General features: G+C 38.4%; 1 protein-coding gene across 2 annotated transcripts in view; it reads left to right on the top strand.

Moving 5' to 3' along the window:
* Positions 1 to 23,946, top strand: part of RNF144B (ring finger protein 144B) — a 190,059-nt gene that overhangs the window by 150,660 nt on the left and 15,453 nt on the right. For both annotated transcript variants that reach the window (XM_005553941.4, XM_005553940.4), the window contains exon 4: positions 9,223 to 9,283. In XM_005553941.4, the coding sequence (XP_005553998.2) occupies positions 9,223 to 9,283 (61 nt within the window). The remainder of the gene's footprint in view (positions 1 to 9,222; positions 9,284 to 23,946) is intronic.

Below are 23,946 nucleotides of genomic sequence, written 5' to 3'. Positions count from 1 at the left end.
TATGATAAACGACTTAATAATTGGAAGCTCAGTTTCAAAAAAAGCCCATGAAATTTATCGGATACCTGTATTCTAGACCTGTGCTGACTAATCCAGTAGCCACTAGCCACATGTGGCTGTTTACACCTAGATAGATTTAAATAAAATTAAAAATTTAGTTCAATCATGCTAGTCAATAATTGCTGAGTGTTCAGTCACATGTGGCTAATGGTTACCAGACTGCACAGCACAGAATAAAATATTTCCGTCAGTGCGGAAAGTTCAAATGCATAGTGTTTCAGAATTTTCAGTAAACGGTAGCCACCAGGCACTGACATTTTGAGGTTCTAATGTAAGGGACCAGTGTACCCAGACAAGTGGATCAGGACGGGCTGTAGTGTCTGTCTTGCAATTCTTTAGAGCAGAGCTTAAGTAGTCTTCTCATTTTCTTTTTTTCTTGCTTCTTGCTTTCTCTCTCTCTCTCTTTTTTTTTTTTAAGACCTGGTTTTCCTCTGTTGCCCCCGCTGGAGTACAGTGGTGCAATCACAGCTCACTGTAGCGTCAACTTCCTGGGCTCAAGCGATCCTCCCACCTCAGCCTCCCGAGTAGCTGGGACTACAGATGTGCACCACTATGCCTGGCTAATTTTTAATTTTTTTTTTTTTTTTTTTGAAAAGACAGGGTCTTTTTATGTTTTCCAGGCTGGGCTTAAACAATCCTACTGCCTCAGCCTCCCAAAGTTCTGGGATTACAGGTGTGAACCACCACACCTGGCTTCATTTTCTTTGAATAGACATTTTCTCTTTGTATTTTCCCCCTCCTTTGTTCTCCTTATCCTTTCCCCACTCTATACCTTCTCTGTCCTTCTGGTTCTCTTTATCCAGTTTTACTCTAAAAGCAATTTTACTTTTAGACATTAAAACCAGATAAACCCATAATGAGTCTTAAAAATTACAAAAGGAGGCCAGGTGCAGTGGCTCACACCTGTAATCCCAGCACTTTGGGAGGCCGAGGTGGGCGGATCATGAGGTCAGGAGATCGAGACCATCCTGGCTATCATGGTGAAACCCCATTTCCATGAAAAATACAAAAAAATTAGCCAGGCATGGTGGTGGGTGCCTGTAATCCCAGCAGGAATTACGCCTCCCAACCCAGGAGGCAGAGGTTGCATTGAGCCGAGATTGCACTACTGAACTCCAGCCTGGGCAACAGAGCAAGACTCTGTCTCAAAAAAAAAAAAAAAAAAGAATCAAATGTTCTCTATCAACTTGCTACTGTCTTTTTCAGTGATAAAAATATGTGGTAGTGGTGATTGATAATCATTTTGAATTGAGAATGGAATAGAAGATTATATTGGAGATGTAGGTAGCTGCATCAGTTTACATAGGCCTCCCCCTTTGAAAGTAAATACCACACACATGAATTGGACTGTACCACCTTCATTTCTAACTTGCTTGAGATCAAGATTTTATTGCATACAATTATAACATGTGGCTTATAATGTATGTATTATTGAATATACCACAATGGGGTTCATTCACAGATGCTTGACTAGGTTCTATCTCCACGACTACTACTTCCTTCCACCTTTTAAAAAATGTTTAATTACACAGGTAACACATAAATATACTTTGCTTGTTAAAAATAATTCCGATTAAGCCTGGTTCCCTTTGTCCTGCTGCTATTTATATTACAACACGTGATTCTTCATTCTTCATTGTCTTACCAAATGCATTTAAGTCTAACATTTCTTCATCTTCAAAGGATGGCAGGAATGTAAGCTCTTTCCTCTGAGCACTTCCTTATGCAGGTCTAACTTACAAAATTGGCTGTGCTCCATGTATCTGCCTTCTTGATTTTTCCAAATTGGCTCAGCTGTGATTATGCCTCCTAACTTTTATCAATCAAGAGTAGCCTCCTTAGTGACGCACTTAATGCCCAGTTCAAGTACAATTGACCCTCAGTGTCCGTGGGTTCTGCATTTGGGGATTCAACTGCACATGGAAAATACTCAGAAAAAAATATTTTTACTGAACATGTACAGACTTTTCCTTGTCCTTATTCCCTAAACAATACAGTATAATGATTTACCTAGCATTTGCATTGTATTAGGTATTATGAGTAATCTAAAAATGACTTGAACTATACAGGAGAGAGGATGTGCATAAGTTATATTCTAATACTACCCCATTTTATTTCAGAGACTTAAGCATCTGAAGATTTTGGCATCTATGGGAGGTCCTGGAACCAGTGCCCTTCAGATACTGAGGGATGACTCTACTGTTCCCTTGTATAGGAAATGGTAGAAAATGGCAGCTTCCCTTTCAGTGTCATGGAAGCTGTTGAGAGATAGTGACTCAGGAGGACTTGTGGCTAGAGGTGAACCCACTAGGAGCCAGGGAAAAGTAAAACTTTCCTCTATTGCATCATCTGGTACTTTTAGCTTTTGCTCTGCAGAGCTTTTCCAATGTACTTGATCTTGTAGTTGTGTCCAACATGAAATTATGAAAAGCAGGACACAGATTGTTTACTCCAATAGCATTACTTCAGGCAAAGCCCTTACTTGAAGTTAGTAGCCCTGTTAAAAAAAGGTGATGTCTAATTTAAGCAGTTCCCGTATAGTTTATTGAAGTAGCATCCATCACTTCCTGGGAAAGCCTGAACCATTTGTCTGGCCTGTGTAAATTTTGAGTGGTGAGTGCATATACCTATTTGAATAGTAGCTGCCATTACATGTTCTGAGAATTTTAACTTCTTCCAATTGCTAGGCGTCAGTGGAGGGCAGGGAAGAGCTTGTCACTCACTAATCTTCTTTCCAAGCCCTGGAACACTGAAATGACCAGCCTGCCTTTTACTGCTAGTGCCCCAGTGTGCACCAGAGAAAGGGTGGGTGCAGCTGCTCTCCCCAAGAATGGAGGCTTCAGAATTTCTGTAGGAGGGGATTTAGGGCAGGGCCCTCTGGAGACCTGGGTTAGAGGTATGGTGGAGGAGGGATCGAGTACTGGGGAATTTGAAGTTACGTTTGCAAAATAAATATAGTTTTTACTCAGATTGCATGTTTATTTGGGTGGCTTTGGGAAAGTTGGCTACAGTGATAGGGAATCCAAGTGTTTTTCCCACATCCTCTGCCTCCACTTGCCATCTCTTAACATTCTTCCTTCCCATTATCATGGTGGGAAGCTGGGGCAAAGGAAGGATGAGAATGCCCAGGCAAGAGGCCATATTCCTGTTACTGTGGTGTAAGGATCTGAATGGGAAGGGGTGAGTGTGTCTGTAATAACCTTTGGCTGCAATATGTCTTGGCTGGAGAAAAGTAAACCTTTGGGATGGTGGGGATAGAGGAATCCGCCAAGCCAGAGTTAATAGATATTTTTGAGTTTCCTGGCTGAATTACATTTTAGAAAGTATTTAAAACTTTGTTTTAAAATGTACTTAAAACTGTATAAGTGGGTAATAAGATTTCTAAGATTCTTCTTTAACTAATGGCACATAGAAAACTAAGCCACAATGGGTTGAATGTGTCACGTGAGTGTATGGATGTGTCCCTTTTACTTATGACTGAGTGGAGGGAGAAAAGGCAGGGGATGATATGTGGAAAGATGATCTTGGTTAGATCATGTACAGAGACTTCTGTAGCACATGTGAAACAAAGAACAGCGAAAGCTGCCCTCTACAGTGGACTGCGAAGATCTGTGATCCTGGAATTCCATTTCTTGCCTTCTGCCTCTCAGACAGTGATGCCCACATGTGGTTTCTAATCAGGACTTTTTATCTAATATTCAGTTGAGAGACTTCACCTTGTTAGTTTCACTCAGGTGAATGGGCGAATGTGCTGTGTTTCTTCTCTGTTAGGAAGACCAGCTCTCGTTCTCTGGGTTATGAAAACATTTTTAGTTCCTATGTTAATGTGATTAGACATTGATCCGCAAGGTGAGTGTTATTTCCCCTGCCTTGCATTTTGCAAGTCATAGCATCCTCCAAATTGCCCAAACCTTGACAGGTTGTAATGATCTAGTTACTAGTGGTCAATTCCATCTCCAGATGCACTGATATGTTTTATTATTTGTTTGCCCTGTTTAATTTTTTAAAAGCAACTGTAGCAGAGGCATGATTTGAAGGACCAAACCTAAGTGAAGTCTGGGCGCCTTTTCCTTCTGTCCAGGCTTTCCAGACTCTGATGGGTAACATTTCCCTAAAGCCTATCCCCAACTTCTGTTTCACTTTTGAGTGTTTTTTTCCTAACTAAAATGCAGTATACATTGTATTTATTAACATTTCTTATGGGAACTCATACCACTTTTGGCATCAATACTTTTGTGGTGAGCAGGCTCCCCTTTCTGCCTCTCTTTTTTTTTTTTGCAGGGGGATGGGGGGAGGTGGGTAAGGTCAGTGTTAGTGTAGATGATGATGCTTGTTTAAATATTATGATCGTGGTTAATACTGATTAACAGGGTGTGCCTCACTTTTCATTTCTTCTTGGTTGTGTACGTTAGAGAGATTAATTCACAGTTATGTGTAACTGTTACAGCACTCCCATGTGTAGGTGTGGTCTGGCTTCCCTGGATATGCTCTGCTAGGGATGGAATGGAAAAGGGAAGACATTCAGCTGAGTAGGAACTGAGTATTTTTTTTTTCTTCTTTTTATTTATTTATTTATTTATTTATTTTTGAGGCAGAGTCTTGCTCTGTTGCCCAGGCTGGAGTGCAGTGGCATGTTCTCAGCTCACTGCAACTTCCACCTCCTGGGTTCCAGCAATTCTCCTGCCTCAGCATCCTAAGTACCTGGGATTATAGGTGCCCACCACCATGCCCGGCTAATTTTTGTGTTTTTCATAGAGATGGGGTTTTACCATGTTGGCCAGGCTGGTCTCAAACTCCTGACCTGAAGTGATCTGCCCGCCTCGGCCTCCCAAAGCGCTGAGATTACAGGCATGAACCACCTTACCTGGCCGGAACTGAGTATTTAAGAAGGATCATAAGGTTCATTTTTATCATAAATGAAACAAAACAAAATAGTGATTGTGAGCTAAAGTTAGTAACTTTTGTTGTTATTATTCTGATATTATTGCTCTTACTCTATTAACATGAAACTGAATGTATTTTATCTTTGAATTAAAGTTTGGGTTTTTCCCCCCCTTTGGAAAGAGTTTCTAGAATGATGATGAGGAGCAAAAGTTGTCTTTTGTGCTTGGATGGGAGGAGAGATAAATTTCTGTTTAACATTAAATTAGCACAGCTTTCAAAGGAGAAGTAGCAAAAATTAACTTTGAAGACTATTAAGTAGTTGATCTGAGTATAGTGGTCTCATGATAGCTGAGAATTACCTAGAGAGCTTTGCTTTTACTGCTCGAACATGGATTTGGTTAGTAATGAATTAGAAACCACTGAATAAAATAAATGTCTGTAGTCTATGCTGACTGAAATTTAAAAAATGAATAAATAGAGAAGGGACAGCTTTCTCTTACAGTGGAATTTTAATCACCAGTACAAAATGAATGATGGAAATAGAAAAATCACTAAGCAAATATTACAGTAATAACTATTTTTGGCAAGAATTGTCAGTAGATCAAAAATTAGTGGGCAAAGTTTGATTAGAAACAGGATTTTGCATAGTTTCAAAATATCTCCCTACAAGATACTTGTTAATTCCAAATGATGGAGAAACTGGCAGATACCACCTTAACCACATTAAAAAGTTAAAATCATCAATAATGAGACATGTTGTCCTCATGTAACTCCTGATAGCCCCAAGGACACATCTGTGATATTCTTGCCAAAAATGCATAGCCTCAGTCTAATCATGAGAAAACATCAGACAAATCCAAATTAGGGGAACATTGTACAAATAACTGGCCTGGACTCTTCAAACTCATCAAAGTCACGAAAGGCAAAGATAAATTGAAGAACTGTCCCAGATTGGAAGGTCAAGGAGATACCACAACTAGATACAAGTTGGTAACCTTGATTGGATCTTAGACTGAAAAAAAGACCTTAGTGGGACAATTAGTGAAATCTGAATAAGGCCTGAAGATGTTTTAATTCCATTGTATCAAAATATAAATTTCATTATTTCAGTACTATGATTATCATTAGGGAAAGTTGGAATGGCATTTAGGAACTAAATTTAGAAAGTGTTATTAGGGGAAGTTGAGGGATTGGCATTTAGTAACTCTATACAAGTTTTGCAACTTTTTACATAATGGTCTGGTGTGATTTTGAATGATTCGGAAATTCTCGGTTGGCAGAAAGAAGATAAATGTATACCACAAGATACCTCTTTATAATCTCTCTTATTCTCTAGGATTGTCAGATGTAGCAGTCAATTTTAGAGTACTTGTGAATATCCTCAAAAAATTGGTTGTAGCCCGTTTACCTGCAGCCTGATTTAGTCTTCTAATCATCATCCTAATGCAAGAATTAATATTTCAATTTTACAGTAGTAGAAATGGAGGTCTTGAGCAATAGTGACTTAGCTCCAAATGACAGTGGAACCAGGGATTTAACATTTTGTATCATTTGTTGTTGTTGTTGTTGTTTTTGTATAGCTCTCATCTAAAGCCAAAAGTATAATAGAAATATTTCAGAAAATTAGTTCTATTCTGCAAAATCCAACAGACAAAATCAAGGGGTAGACCTTTTGTGAATCTTATGTTTATTGCTTTCTAAGTAATTTCAGCCCCTGGAGTGTAGCTTCTGTATGTCCTGCCTCACTGTATGCCAGGCTTCCAGACCAAAGCTTTACTCATGGTAAGCTGTCAACAGATATTTAGAAAAAAATGTGACTGGGTGCAGTTGGCTCATGTCTGTAATCCCAGCACTTTGGGAAGCCAAGACAGGAAGATCACTGGAAGCTGGGGGTTTGAGACCAGCCTGGGCAACATAGTGAGATCCCATCTCTTCAGAAAATTAAGAAATTATCCAATTATGATGGTGCATGCCTGTAGTCTCAGCTACTTGAGAGGCTGAGGAGGGAGGATTGCTTGAGCCTGGAAGTTTAAGGCTAACGTGAGCTATGATTGTGCCACTGTACTCCAGCCTGGGTTGACAAAGTGAGACCTCATCTCCTAAAAAAACAATAATAGAAAAGATGTAAGTCTAAATGAGGGGAACTGGGGAAGAGAATGGTGCATTCTGTGGGTGTCTTCATTCCAAAAGGACAAAATAGAATGAGAAGCAATGTAATTAACTTCTTGTAATCACAACTTTCAATTAAAAAATTGATTTACCTTAGTAAGTCTTAGTTCCATACAACCTTTGACTTCAATGAGAAATCCAAAGTAGCATAAAATGCCAAAAATTAGAAATCTATGACTTCCCTGTTGGCAATAGTGTGTACTCCAATGAAATTTATTTTTCTAATTTAAAATTAAACATCCATCTCTACAGTTGTTTACTTTTTACTGCATGAATTTCTGTCATTTTTCACATTAGCATTTCATCTGTATCTAAAACATCTTCTGTTTGCCTTGTCTTCCATAAGCTGTATTTGACTTTTATATAAATTGCTCATCATCGAAAAGAGAATCAGAATTTTTAGGGGTTGACTTTGAAGGATTTAAAAGGAGGTCATCAATCCAAAAACTATTTTAGATGAGGGTGAGTGGGGTACAGGACTGTCTTCTGGAATCAAGGAGGGTGGTTGGTTAAAAAAAGATTCATAGAATAGTATTGAAGTCTCTTGGGCCCAGGTGGTATCATCCCCAAGTCATGTTGATCCAGCAGTTGACATAGCATTTGTTTGTCTTCCACCCATGATGCATTAGTGACAAATTCAGGAACTAAACTCTGGTTCCTAAATGCTTCCTATCACTTCATTTGCCTGTACCTTCTGTCTCCAACTCTGAATTTTATTTGAGACACCTTTGTCTTTCAGGAAAGATGTCTGGGTAGCATTATAACAGATGAATAAACCTGACTTTCAATGTGATGAAAGTCCAACCATACCATTGAAAGAACTATGGTAAAATACATATAACATGATATTGGGCATAATTTGTTTTTTTGTAAAAATGCTAAGGAGCTTTAATTTAAGGTACCACATGAAAATGCAACATTTTCTCCCCAATTGGAGAAAGAAAATTTGGATAAAAATGTTTTTATAATTAAAGTTATGTTTTACCATACTTTATGTGGAATGAGGAAGACCAAACTTGTTTTGTGGTCCTTTATACATTTTAGCTAACTTAGATTCATTTGTGAAATGAATAAGGGAAAGGATTAGATTTTGAATGCATTATAAAAGGTATAATATTTGTTAAATACAATTTTAGCTGCATCATTTTCTTACTCCAGTGTTCTCAAAGCAGATGTCCTTTCCTTAGTTGCAAGAATGTCAATGTAGGTATATTTTGTGCCAAAAAAAGTTGATGGTTTCGAGTTGGAATTGTCAGGGCTAAAACTCTGTCCTGTATCAACTCACTGGATGTCTGGAAGGCTAATATCAAATCCTTTAATTTTCTCATATGTGAATCTTTAAGTTATGTCAATATGTTTACATTTGATGTCAATGGAATTAAAATGTTTAGAATGCTGGTTTAAGAGCAGTTAGCTTTTCCTGCATCTGCCTTTAAAAATGAGTAATTTGAAATGTCATTCAGTTAAGTATGAATTGTTGTTTACTAGTAAACCTTTGGTTTATATTGCCATCTGAAATGGAATAGGGGTCTAGTTGCAAGAAATATTTTAGGCATTTCTTTTCTACCAGGGTCTGGGATGTCAATGTCCCATAACCGGGGGCTCCAGGAAGTGACTCTTGTCAGAATAAATGATTTTTATATTGTTTAAAAGGTAATCTTTCCTAGGTGACAAATGACATTTGCATAATTCCTGAGTTGCTGTCTACCTGACTTTAGTTTTTAAGGATTCCAAAGCTAGAACTATACTTCAAAAAATTATTAAATGAAGATATAGAGAAAGGAAGCATCTTTAATATATAAATATGAATAGTGTTAGAAGTCCCTGTAATAACATTTTGTTGTCTGGTCTTGGTAGCTACTGACTGAAGGATAGAAGGTGATCAATGAGAACCCTTGAGCAGTGATTCTCAACTGTGGTGGTGGAGTGGGGATGACTTGAAAATTGTTGCATGTGTTTTACTACATGAACAGTGTAGAGAAAAAGAGGTTTGCAAACAGTTGGTGTAGAGGAAGTATAATAAGCAAAGCCAGAAAGAGAAATCAAAAGGCTGGTAACTCAGGGCCCTATGATGACTGAAGTCTCAACCTTTTATGTCTCTGGTTTCAGATTGCCTGTTTGGTACCTGTGGACCAGTTTCAGCTTTATCAGAGGTTAAAATTTGAAAGAGGTATGAACTCTTCTTTTTTTCCTGATGGTGAATGTGGTTTTACATGTGTCATTTTTACACTAACCGGGATGGAAGATAAAGGCAGCTGTCGGCTGTCAACAAAGCCACACGGGTACTCCGAAAGGAGGATACTGTAGTTGCAACATAAAATTTCAAGCCTCTCAGCTACCACCAGAAAAAAAATGCAGAATAGCAGGAAACAGAATTTTCCTTATGTTGTTTGTTTTGTATTTTTAATTTGGCTTATGTAAGAAAGGTTTTGCGAAATTTAGATGGCTTTGTAATCACAATAATACAAAAGAAAGTGACTCTCAAAATGGGTTTTACCACTAATTTTCGATTCTTGAAGATCACTTGGAAACATTACCAGCCAAAACATCTTTACTGCTCCTCAAAATACTCACCACCTGCTTTTTTGATACTACTTTTGTAATCATGTAATAACAGACTGTGGATATGTATCATTCTTGTGCAATTTACAATGTATTGGACTGATTTTCTTTCTGACTTTGGACTTGGGGGAACTTATATAACTTTTCTATTTAGCTATAAGAATTATGTTTTTACTTCATTTGGCTTTTGACAGGTATTTTTTAGGAGCCATTTCCCTCTTGTCATACCCTAATCTATTTTTGAGGTAAATGGACTATTTCTTAGTATCTCAGAAGTAGGAAAAAAATTGTTTCTCCCAGAACTCATTGGACTGGTATAGTCTCATTGAGTATATTAAACTGAAGCCTAGCACGAACATAAAGTTTTCTGATTGCTAACTTTTAAATATGGATTAGTAAAGTCTAGAGGTGAGGGTGGCGGGGGGGGGGAATGAATATTTGTCATGTGCCAATAAGTTTGGTCAGTACAATTATTTTTATCTCATTTACTTTTTACAACTACCCTGAAAAATAATTCTTACAGGAAAAAAGAAAAAAAACATAAGAGCATGAAGAGGGGTAGAGTAGGAATGCTTGTTGGGGATTCATAGGTTGTTAATCGCAACCTTAGATCTAGATCTGGCTTGGTCTTATAGGAGAAGAACACTGACTTTGTTTTTGCATGTGTGTTTTTTTTTTAATCCAGCAGCCAAAACCAGATTCATCTCATGGGTGGATTACTTAACTCATAAGGCTGATATATTAAGCTAAATTTACAGGAAAAAAAAAAAATCTTGGACTAGGTTGTTTGAATTCCAAACGGTGGGTACGTTTTTGCTGTATATCCAGATGGGAAGTAGGAATAATAGTTTATAATGTTGAACATGGAATCAGAACCAGGGAGTCAGACGGATTTTAGGTTTAATGGATGATGATGTAATCTGATGCTTCTGTCCTGTGATAAGTTAATGATGGGGGTAGTTAATATTGACCCTCTCTAATCCATCCACATGGGCTGATTAGATTGTGTATTATAACGCCAGATGTGATAGCTAAAGATAAGAGCATCAACCATCTGCCCTGCCATTTTCCCACTTTATCCCAATATCCTCCATATAAAAATCAATTATAATTAGAACATGGACATTCCCAGTATTCACCCTGTGGATGACTGGCTGTAGCAAGTACCATGATTTGAGGGCTTTTACCTGGAGAAAGCCTAAAGAGTTAGGTTGGATTTTCAGGCTGCTGCTTAAATGGTGAGATGTGACCTATCAACCATGTCAGTCCTACTCAGTCACTGGGACTCAGTCTATTTATAGTATTCTCATGCCTCCATCAGCACTTCTCCTCTCCCATGACTGCCTGTTACTTCTCCGGCTAACTTCACTGCCCCATATGTCAGCAACAGGCCTTATTCCTAATTGTTTTACATTTTAGGTAACACATCTGTTACCTCAAATGGCTTTTTGTAATTAGAATATTCTAATATTACCAGGAATTACAGCTTTCTGTGGGTTGCTTCTCACTGATGAATATAAAGTTTTGGTTTATTTTAGAATGGTAGCTAAGAGCCTGAGTGCAATTGCAGGCTCCACCACTGGTAAGCTGTGTGACCATGACAAGGTCCTTAATATTTCTGCATCTCAACTTCCTCATCTGTGAAATGGGGATAACGAGCATCTCTAAACCATAGGGTTGTGATGAGGATTATGGGAATTAATACTTGTAAAGCACTTCCGGTGAGTGCTTCCTGTGTCTCAGTGTTCAAAATTTTAACAGTCGTTGGCAATAAAAATAAGTTAAAAGTAGCACCTTTAAATTAGATTATTCTCAATGTTCTTCTCCTGTACACTTTTTTCCCCATGAGATAACCATACTGTTCTTCAGGAAACATCATACTGAAATAGATATTATTGATTGTCTTGTTGTCAGTGGGATTAGAACACTTGAAGTTAATTGGCACCATCCATCTTTATGTGGGGCAAGGTAGATGTGGAAAATCATTGGCCAAGATTTTCACTCTTTCCCCAGATAGTGGTTGGCTTTTTGAGTTTTCAAGCAGTAGTCAAACCTACTTGTGACTGGCTTATTCCTTCATCAGACATGATAATATGTTCAGTCTGGCTACAATTAAGTTGGGCAGGCCTCTGAGCCAGTCTGTCTGTCTTAGGTGGTGATGGCATATTTCTACTTTGCTCTGTTACAAATTGATCAAATAGTTTTATTCATACATGGAATTTATTTTTTTTTTTTCTCACGAGTTCTAGGCAGATGCCCCACTATGGATCCCATGCATTGACAATTCATGTTGCTGTTCTTACTTTATAGATGAAGAAACTGAAAACAGGGCAGATTGAGACTTGCCTAGGACCACGTAGACTGTGGCTAACCTTCCTCATCTATACAAATGTTAAAATTCTCTACTTTTCTTTTTGTTATTAAACATATACCTAACATAAAAGTTGACATTTAAACCATTTTTAGATGTACAATTCAGTGACATTAATCACATTCATACAGTTAGGCAGCCATCACCACTGCTTCTAAAAGCTCTTTCATGGTCCCAAATTCTGTAGCCGTTAACCAATAAGTCCTTATTCCTCTTCTCTGCAACCCCTAATAACCTCTAATCCACTTTCTCTTATTTGCCTATCCTAGATATTTCATGTAAGTGGAACCATACAATAGTTGTCCTTTTGTATTTGTCTTATTTACTTAATAAATGTTTTTCAAAGTTCCATTCCTGTTGTAGCACATATGAGAATTTCATTTTTTAAGGCTGAGTCATCCATTTTATGTTTTTAACGTCATTTTGTTTATTCATCTGTTGATGGACATTTCAGTTGTTTCCACCTTTGGCTGCTGTAAACAATGCTGCTGTGAACACTGGGGCGTAACTATCTGAGTTTCTGCTTTCAGTCCTTTTGGGTAAAGTAATAGAAGTGGGATTATGGGATCATATGGTAATTTTACATTTATTTTTTGAGGAACTGCCAAATTGTAAAACCCTATAATTTAAATATAAATTTAATTAGACATCTTACTGTCATAAAGTATTGCAATGTGTTAAATTTAGTGACCTTTTGATTTAAACCCCTCATTTTATGAAAAACGTAATTGAGGCCCGGAGACAATTTCCTCTTAGGTGATTTTGTTTTTGTTTTATTTATTTTTTTTGAGATGGAGCCTCATTCTGTCACACAGGCTAGATTGCAGTGGCATGAACTTGGCTCGCTGCAACCTCTGCCTCCTGGGTTCAAGCAATTCTCCTGCCTCAGCCTCCAGAGTAGATGGGATTACAGGTGCCCACCACCACACTTGGCTAATTTCATATTTTAGTAGAGATGGGGTTTTGCCATGTGGGTTAGGCTGGTCTCGAACTCCTAACCTCAGGTGATCCACCCACCTCGGCCTCCCAAAGTGCTGGGATTACAGGCATGAGCTACTGCGCCCGGCCTCTTAGGTGATTTTGGAAGGCAATTTGTAATCATGTAATTCTTCATTACCATCCATTATAATTATTATTGGAAAATGGACATTTCAAGTAAGAGTAAATTTAAGTTAATAAAGTGCTACATAATGGAATTTACATGGTTGGGATACACTTTATCTAATCCTATCTAAACTTTATCTAAAGTATATAAAATAGACTTCTTATCTACCTCAAACTCAAGACCTTCATCAGCTAGGTGACTTTGAGATCTATGTTGTGAATGTATATTTAATGTGAAACCGTTTATAAGGGGATATGGGGGTGCATTAAATACCCACTAATACTGTTAATGAGTTAAATGACGAATTGACTGAAAGAAAATCTCATTGCTGGACTGTGAGACAGAACTGTAGAGATAGCTGCTGCTCTGGAAAAACGTAGAATCAGAGTAGATGCAGCACTATTTCTTAGTTATGAAAAATCATCCTTAGTTTTTTCCAATTAGTGTCTGCCAAGTTCTTTTAGTCTTTAGCTTGTTGTTCAGTGTGTGAATTGTCCTCTGCTTTGTGTTACGTATTTGATTAGCTTGTCCTTTATGTCTTTGTCTTCAGCTAAGTCTGACAGAAAATATTTTGAATAGGATTGCACAAAAATCATCCTGCTGCTTATGCAACTCGAAGAAACACTATCTGATATTGGTTGGTTATTCTACCCACTTTCCACCCATCTGCGACTTTTCCTCTGGCTACCACTATGTTTCTGGCTTTCTCTTTCTGCATCAGTTTTCCAGTATTAACAAGGAAAAGGGAATGCTAAGTTTGGCATGGATTAATGACCACTGCTTTACTTTCCAGTGGTTCTCCAAGTACATGCCTGATGATTAATGCTAGAATTTTTCTTTTTTTTTTTTTTGAGACGGAGTCTTGCTCTGTGCCCCAGGCTGGAGTGCAGTGGCGCGATCTCGGCTCACTGCAAGCTCCGCCCCCCCGGGTTCACGCCATTCTCCTGCCTCAGCCTCCCGAGTAGCTGGGACTACAGGCGCCTGCCACCTCGCCCGGCTAATTTTCTTGTATTTTTAGTAGAGACGGGGTTTCACCGTGTTAGCCAGGATGGTCTCGATCTCCTGACCTCGTGATCCGCCCGTCTCGGCCTCCCAAAGTGCTAGGATTACAGGCTTGAGCCACCGCGCCCGGCCAATGCTAGAATTTTTCTTGCCTCTTGTTTCCAGAGTCTACTTTTCCAAAATAGTTTTTTTTTTTTTGAAAATTGGGTTAAGATGATCCATCTCGAGTTCTTAAGCACTTTTCCTTTTTTTGTGACCCTGTTTGACTTTCTGTAACTATTTCTCGCTAGGGTGATGTATCTGTTCTTGAATATTTATTTATATTATCATATAGCAGTTTAAGAACTCTTACAGAGGGGTTGTGTCATATTGTTCTCCTTCATTAAAAAAAGTGAAATAGGAAGTTGTCTTTCTGTTGTTGTCTGTTAATATTACTGGCTTCACTCCTGTATTCATTATGTGCTTACTGATGTATTGCGTGTCTATCCTATGCCAGATGCCGTTCCAGTGCTTCTTCAAGCTGTGATTCCATCTTTCTTTGAAAGCCCTTTTGTTCTCAGCATTCTCCTCAAGCCTCCTTTCATTTCGTGTCTTCACATTTATGACATAACTGTAGTTTCACCTTACTCTTTTATTTCTTCTTGGTGACATGCTTCCACCCCAGCTTTTGTATCTGATCATAAAAGGTTTTATTCCATCAGAGCTCCCTATGTAGTTATGTAGTTTCTTTTAGTGATTTTTCCCCCTATTTTTAGACTGTGATGCTTAAGTGCTTTGCTCAGTTTGATTTTTTTTTTAACACCTCCCATATCTCAGTCTACTAAAACAGTTTTGTTTATTACAACTGATAATTAAATTAAGTGCATGGTGTTTCCCACAATAATAAAAGTTCGTGTGATGTCTTTTTTGGCACAACAGTGGAGAATGACAGAAAAACCACTCCTGCTAGGAGAGAGAATGTACAACAGAATCAAAAGCAAACTCAGCATATGTAATGGGGATGGTGCCAGGTGGGAAAACCAAGGGTTTTAGATTAAGATTTTGAAAACTGAAAGCAATCATTAAGGTCAGATATGGTCTTTAGGTCTCATGGCAGTTTTAATTTCCCAGAATGTTTCTGTTTCCCAGTAATAGTTAGAATACAGAAGTAGAAAATAGTTTTAAATAGCATTTTCTTTGCGTTGCATAATTTACATGAACATGCAGAGTCTCAAGATCAAATAGCTGTGGGGCTTTGCTTCAGTAATCAATTTGACTTTTTGTAAGTAAATTGCAGTTTACATCTTTCAATTTGTCTCTATCTCTGATGTAAATATGTCAGAGTTAATCACTTCTAAATCATGTATAGTAATATAAAATTTTGAGGGCACTATTATTTAGGGGCTGACTTACAGGTCCCTGGTTTCTCTTTTACTAGATTTCTGAACTTTCTCCCATCTCAAAGCTATATGATGTTTTCATCACTGCTGATGCAGAAGTAATTAGTTGACTAGGCATCAGTTCACTTTCTTCCAACATTGGAATAGAAATTTGAAGGGGGAGCAACCGGACCTTCAACTTCTGGATAATTGTACATTTTGTATATCTATATTATAACTGTGTTTCCTAGGCCAAAAGCCAGGAAGTAGAATTGAATTTACAATAAAAGTAATAAAAAGTGCTGAAAAAAATATCCTGTGACTCCTATGGGGCTCCACTTTGTCTCAAATTCCTTACAGATCATTGGTGTGAGGAGAGAAGGAGAAGAAGAACAGCTTTTCATGTGATAGCAATCTGACTTCCCACTGGTGTCTACCAGTTTGTTGCTTTTAGCTTGGGTTCTGTGTAGTCCCATTAGATGCCAGGGCTGTTGGTGTCTGATGACTCTTCTGCATTTTTTCTATTTCTACTAAACCTGGCCTCTAGACCACTTGTATACCTTACATTGGCTTTTCCTTGTATCTGCTCTTCTAGGAGCTGAACTGAAGGGCATTCTGAAGTGTAGGTGCCATGCTGTGCTCGGACGTCTTTTCAGTGGAATCTGGCCAGACTTCTATGTCTGGATCCCTGTTTTTTGGGGGGAAGCACTTCTTCAAAAGTGCCCTATTGCAAATATCTCTCTGGGTTGTTACTGCTGTTCTCTGGAAATATCTGAATGTAGGGCTGAACAATCTAGAACTTGGCTACATATGCTATCATTATCTTTTTTATTATGGGAAATTGATTTACTGATGCTGTGTCTTATCTTTCTGTTATGCCACTCTATTTATTTACACAAATGCATCATTCTAGGCATCTTGCTAGGTCAGTGATTGTCAGAGAAGGGTGAATGTATCTCCCAGGGACATTTGGTGATGTCCAAAGACATTTTTGATTGTTATGACTTGGGTGGGAAGCTACTGGCATCTAGTGGGTAGAGGCCAGGGATGCTGCTAAACATGTAATGCATCATTCATAAAAGTTGTATTGGTTCTATTTTAGGGTGTGTGTGTGTGTGTGTGTGTGTGTGTGTGTGTGTGTGTTGGCTCAACAGATATGTCAGGACATCTCCATGACAGTAAATTATCCAATCCAAATATCAATAGTGCTGCTGTTGAGAAATCCTTTCCTAGCTGATGGGGAATACAGTGATCATCAGGACAAAATCCCTGCCCTAAAGGATCCTGCATATGTGCATGTGTGTATGTGGGAGGTTAGATAATAAATAAGTAATATTAGATGATGGGGATTATATCCTTTTATATAAATAAGGGTAAGGGGAAAGAGATAGATGGGGGAGGCTATTTTGGATAGGATTTTCATGGAAGACCTCTTTGACGAGGTTATATCTGAAAAAGGACTTGATTTGATGTGAGCAAGTCATGCGAATACTTCTGGGAAGAGCATCATTTCAGGGAGAGGTAAAGGTACGTACAAAGCCCCTGAGGCAAGAACGAGCCTGATTTCTGTTTGGGAAACAGCAAGGAGGCCCTTGTGATGGAGCTAGGAGAGCAGAGGGGAGAGCCATAGGAGGTAATTTAGAAGTGGTAGTCAAGGGCCTGATCCCACAGATTATTAAGATGAAGTCCCAGTGTGATGGGAAGCTACTGGAGGGTTTGGATCAGGGGAATGTCATGATATGATTTCCATTTTAGAAGATTACTCTGGCTGCTGCACAAGAATGGATGGTAATGGAATGACATGGCAGCAGAGAGATTTATTAGGAGGCTGTGGTAGTGATCGAATCCAAGACAGTACAGTAGATTATATATTGAAAGCAGAAGCATTGAAAATCCCCAGATTTGGAGTCTATTTTGAAGGTGGAACTGTCAGGATTTCCTGGTAGAGATACGTCTGGATTATATGAGTCAGGATCAGTAGTATAAACTTTGGAATCATCAACATAAAGGTCAGGTTTAAAGCTGTGACATGGGATGAGCTCATCTAAGAACCGAACATAGATAAAGAAGCAGTCTCAGGACTGAGCCCTGGGACACTATAGGTTTTAGAGGTGGGGAAGAAAAGGTGGTCTGGCAAAGGAGACTGACAAAGGATGGCCAGAAATATGAATCTAGAAGCTGGGTGAAGACAGTGTTTAAGGAGGAGAGTGTCCACTGGGTCAGATGCTATTGACAGATGAGGAGAGATACGGTCTGAGAGTTGGTAACAGAGGTCTTTGGTGATCTTGACAAGTGGGTTTTAGTGGAATGACAGAGAAGTACCAGCTTGGAGAGGGTTCAGGGTACTATGAGAAGAAAAATGGGTGCAGTGAATATTCAAGGAGTTTTGTTTTATTTTGTTTTTCTCTTGAACTCATGATCCAGCAGAAAGGGATGATACAGGAGAGGGATGGGGGAGGTAACTGCAGAAGCCAAATCCTTGAGATTGTGAGGAAAATGGATTTCAGTGCCAGGTGGAGGGATTGGATTTACTAGGGGGTAGGTTTAGGTCATCTTCTCTATCAGAAAAGAAGGTGGAGAGGTTACAGACATGAATGCAGATGGGCTGGTAGATTTGTTGTGCATGGGTTCTCTTCTAATGCTTGTTTCCTACGTGAAATAAGGAGGGTCAGCAGCTGAGAGTGAGAAGAGGAAAGGGGTAATGCAGATTTGAAGCAAAAGGAAGAGTTTTACGTAATATGAAAGTATAGTGAACCTAGCAATATCGAACATGAAGTTTACAGAATACCTCCCAGGTTGCATCCGTTCCTAAATCATCCAGCAGATATTAATAGAGCACCAACTTTGTGTAAGTTACTGTTTTTCAAAGTATAGAACTGTGACCCAGAATAATAAATGCATTTTACTTTGAAAGCCAGCACACACGTGCGCTCACACACACACACAAACACACACACACACCAAGATGGAACCAGCAAAAGTTTCATGAAACTAGTGTGAGATACACTCTATTTTCTTTTCTAATCTATTTCATTTTTATGCTGGTCACAACCCATTAAACTGGTATCTCAATCCCCATTGTTTGAAAAGCATCATGATAAAAAAATACAGATTTGTGTGTCCCCTTTCAAAGAGTTTAAAGTCACACATGAAGGTTGAGGATTGGGGGAAATTTCACTAGTTCTTGTGTAGAACCTGCTTCGTGTCAGGCACTGTGTTAAGTGTCTTATTTACAGTGTCTATTCAATCTTGAACATCTCTATTTTATAGGAAAGAAAGAAGTCTTGTGTTAGACGGTTTCTCTAGCGAGTAAAACCACACTTTCTTCTATGATAACCCTAGCTGGATTCAGTGAAAACGAAAGGCTACTTCCACTCTGGGTTTTCCTGCTTTTGTAAAATTCAACTGCTTTATTACATGTGAGAATCTCATTTCCGTTTGCATTATTTGGATAAAATGTGGAAATCTTTCAGATCGAAACTATCTGTAGATTGGTTGCTTATTCATGGTTCTAACCTATAGGTTTAAATGCAATGTTAAAAAATGTGCAACTGTCAGTAACTCTCAAAAGCTAGACTTAGAATTGGCTCAGTGTCATCGGGTTCTCACAAACGTGTTCATCGCAAAGGCTTTATCTCTGGCATTTTTTATCTTTAAAAATTATAAAGGTTTTAACATTTTTATTTCACAAAAATCAATAATACGTAGACAAGAGATAAATCTAGGAAATATACAAAAGTAAAGAGAGAATTAAAATCCCTTTGTCTAAAGACCAGTTGAAGCTTGCTTTACCCTTAGTATTTTTAGCTCTATTAATTTGTATTGCATGTATATTTACTAAAAACAAAGAACTTATCTTATTTGTTCATGTATTTACCGAATTTTTAAAAATTGACAGATAAAATTGTAGGTATTTACTGTCTACAATGTGTTTTGAAATATATATATATATATACACACACACACACTGTGGAAATAACTAAAATTAACATGTGCATTATCTATCTTATATAGTCATCGTTTTGTGATGAAAACATTTTACATCTACTTTCTTAGCATTTTTCAAGAATGTAATACATTAAGTATAGTCGCAATTGTAGTTGTACAATACTGTCTAGCAATTCTAAGTTAGTAGTTACCCATTTGAAAGAGCAAAACATGTACTTTGAGCTCAGAGGTCCCTACCGTGAATCAAAAATAGAGAAAGACGGAAAAACAAATTGCATAAGTATTCTTTGTGCCTTCAGACAGAGTTACCAATTTCCCTTTTCTTATCCAAAAATGCCATTTATGAATTTCTGTAAATGATCTGTGTGTAGCTGTTTGACTGTAAGGGATAAGTCAGCTGTCGCTGTTCCAGTTTTGGTTTCTCCTCTTTTCGTGCTGGGCAAATTCTGCACTTGACTTTCCCAGACTTGTCTGTGCCGGGTGCAGGTTTTATATTAATATATTGGTATGTTTACTTCCAATTCATTACTTCCATGGTCTGTATTTAATGAGGTGTTGGTCAACAGTCTTTGGCGGGATGAGGGGAACAACTCTGATTGTAGTGCTTGCTGGGTTTTTTGTTGTTGTTGTTGTTTGTTGTTGTTGTTGTTGTTGTTTTAGACGGAGTCTTTCTCTGTTGCGCAGGCTGGAGTGTAGTGGCAATGTTTCAGCTCACTGCAATCTCTGCCTCCTGGGTTCAAGCGATTCTCCTGCCTCAGCCTCCCGAGTGGCTGGGATTACAGGTGTGTGCCACCACGCCTGGCTAATTTTGTATTTTTTAGTAGAGAAGGTGTTTCACTATGTTGGCCAGCGTGGTCTCGAACACCTGACCTCAGGTGATCCACCCACCTTGGCCTCCAAAGGTGCTGGGATTACAGTTGTGAGCCACCACACCCGGCTGAGTTTCTACGGTGAAATATTAATACTTCCACTATGGCTAATTTTAAGCTACCAAGGTAATGTCACTGAACTTGGAGTTGGAAAGAGAAGCAATTGGTTCTCATGAGCTGGGAAGATCCCACTTTGGGATGTGAATGCCAGTGCCCTTGTTCAGTGTTTTCTTTAAGGACAGAATTTTAATTCTAATGTCCGGAAAAAGTCTGTTCTGTCTTCTACAGCTTCCAAATGCTGCCTGCAAAGTTGCTACCTCGGGGATGTTTTTAAAAAAGATCTGTTTATATGGTGCTTTATCTCTTTGTAATGTCATGTCATTGTAATTTGTCTCAGGATGTGTTTCCTGCTTTGTTTTATGATTAGGAAGGACTAGTTTTACTCCCTGTTTTTAGAGTTGATTAAAGGGAAAAATTCATTCGGATATTTGGATAAAAAAAATCATAAGAAACTTTCCGTATGTAACTATTAAATATTTCTTTCCTCTTCCCCTAAGAGATGCTCATCAATAGTTGTTGATACTTTCATTTTTGTTATCTCATGGGATGCACTGTCATTTATTTGCATTGCTTGGTTTCCCTTTTTTTTTTTTTTTGACATTGTATTTGTTTTAAACATCTATTTCCCTTTTCATACTGTGAAGCTTCTGAAGAAGAAAGCCTCTATTTTTCATCTTCATATGCCCAGGGTCTCTAACAATTACCTGAAACCAGTCCTTTGTTGAATAAACAATGAATAATTGACATGTATTTAATTTTCAGTCTTATAGTCACAAGAGGTCATACCTGGAGAAGTCATTTGGACTAATCCAAATTTAATTGAAGTTGAGGCTTAGTTATGATATGAGTTCCGTAAATAAGCAAGAAAGAAACCTAGGAGTAAGGCCTGGATACCATCCGTGGATGGGAGAAAGAAAGCAGTATTGACGATAAAGGAGAAAGGACCATGAGAAGAGAAGAGAGGGCAGGGCCTGACACATAGAAGACAGAGTGACGAGAAGAGTCCAGGGTCAGAGATGGATTTGGAAACATTCGCTGAATGTGACTATAGAGGGATGTCACTTGTACTTTTTAGACAGCAGTTTGTTAATGTGTTTAGAGCCAAAGTTCATTTCAGATACTTAAGGATTTGAGTGGATAGGAATGAGAACCAGTGAATGTGAATTGCTCATCCAAGACTAAGCTGAGATAGGAAGTAAAATAAAAGTTATATATTAAGAGTAGAATTCTAGAAGGGATAGTTATTTGCTTTAATGTTAAATTTTTTTCATTGTTGCCCTTATAAGTGACACTTCATAAAGGAGGTTTAATGTTTAAATGCTATACGGAAAGTTCCAAGTCTTACCAAATTGACGACTCTCCAGATTTGAGAACCCTAATTGAGGTGGGTGGAGATCTATGGTCTAATAGAAATTATAAAATACTTTCAACAATAGGATTGATATTGAATGATTTTAATATGCTGTGCACGTCTGTTGATGAGAGTACTAGAAGTGAATTGAAAAATTCTAATACAAGGCAATTCAAGATGGTATTATTGGTATATGCATTATAAGTCAATTGTTGGCATAGAAATACATCTATATGCTTTTGAAAAACCCAGAAATTACTGCCCTGAATCAATAGGTAGGCATCCCCTCACTGTGTCAGGTAAGTAGGAGCACACAAATATTTTAAGAAACAGCCTTGCCTACAGTCAGAGAGGCCATCTCCATGAAATGAATAGAGAGCAGCAATTAACAAGATGCTGATTCTATGCCCCTCCCCCAAATTAAGGCCTGTGCACAATAGAAGGTAGTTCCCTTAAGAATGGATAGGTTGGCCGGGCGCAGTGACTGACGCCTGTAATCCCAGCACTTTGGGAGGTCGAGGCGGGCGGATCACGAGGTCAGGAGATCGAGACCATCCTGGCTAACACAGTGAAACCCCGTCTCTACTAAAAATACGAAAAATTAGCCGGGTGTGGTGGTGGGCACCTGTAGTCCCAGCTACTTGGGAGGCTGAGGCAGGAGAATGGCGTGAACCTGGGAGGTGGAGCTTGTGGTGAGCTGAGATCGCGCCACTGCACTCCAGCCTGGGCGACAGAGCGAGACCGTGTTTCAAAAAAAAAAAGGATAGGTTATGACCTGGTGAAGAAGAAAGGGAATTTTTAGGGCAAAGTAAAAGCATGGGATGAGAATTGTATATACGGAGAAGAATGTGAAACAAAGGGGAAATTTGAATGTGTTTCAGTATTATAAAAAAGTAAATGATTTTCCAGGGACAGCTTAGTTCCAGAATTGCTTTATCTGTGCATATGCCGGATCAAAAGTAGCTTTTTAAAACCAATTTTAAAAAATTATGAAAGTGATACTTGAACTTTTTTTTAAAAAATTCAAATTTAGTGATGAAGTAAATCTTTGTCTCCTCCCCTAACCGCTGCCTTTACTCGAGAGTAACTTATTAATATTTTTAATATTCTTCTGCAAATGTTAAAGTATATTTCTATATACACATATTTTTATTTTATTTATTTTGAGACAGGGTTTCTCTCTGTCACCTTGGCTGGAGTGCAGTGGCATGATCTCAGCTCACTGTATCTTTCGCCTCCCGGGCTTAAGCAATCCTCCCACTTAGCTGGGATTATAGGTGTGCGCCACCATGCCTGGCAACTTTGTTGTTGTTGTTGTTGTTGTGGAGATGAGATTTCACCACTGTTGGCCAGGCTGGTCTTGAATTCCTGGGCTAATGTGGTACGCCAGCCTTGGCCCCTCAGAGTGCTGGGATTACAGGAGTGAGCTGCTGTGCCTGGCCTATATATACATGTTTTTATAAGCATGTTTCATTTATACTCTTTCTGTCTCCTTTTTTTACACTTTTTTTCTTTTTTTGAGATGGAGTCTTGCTCTGTCGCCCAGGCTGGAGTACAGTGGCACGATCTTGGTTCACTGCAACCTCTACCTCCTGGGTTCAAATGATTCTCCTGCCTCAGCCTCCCTAGTAGCTGGGATAACAGACACCCACCACCGCACCTGGCTAATTTTTGTATTTTTAGTAGAGACGGGGTTTCACCATGTTGGCCAGGCTGGTCTCTGAACTCCTGACGTCAGGTGATCCACCTGCCTCAGCCTCCCAAAGTGCTCAGACTACAGACATGAGCTACTGCACCCAGCCTGCTTTTTTTTTTTTTCTTCTTACATTTAATATATCCTAGAGGTCTTTCCAAATTGTTATATTGATTTCCTTTAAAAAAAAAAAAAAAAAAAAAAAGCTATGTGGCGTTCAACTGTATGAATGTATATTATTTGCTCACCTACATAGAAATCTTATAGACTTGGTATAGCATGTTAACTTTTTACAAAGGTGTATAAATTTTTTATTGTATACAATGTTTTCTACAGGATAATGTATGTGGATGCATTTTTAAATTTCTACTTACATACACATTTCCATGTGCCTCACATTTAGAATGATAAAATCATTGGTTTGAAAAAGACTTTAAAAGTCATCTTGGACATGATGCTTTAATCTCCTTGATAAAATATCTACCACATAGGAGGAATAGTCCTTGTTTGAACT

This window comes from Macaca fascicularis, chromosome 4 (genome assembly GCF_037993035.2).
Source record: "Macaca fascicularis isolate 582-1 chromosome 4, T2T-MFA8v1.1".
NCBI classification, from domain to species: domain Eukaryota; kingdom Metazoa; phylum Chordata; class Mammalia; order Primates; family Cercopithecidae; genus Macaca; species Macaca fascicularis.
Note: the sequence above shows the minus strand (reverse complement) of the source record. Positions and strands in the feature narration are given on the sequence as shown.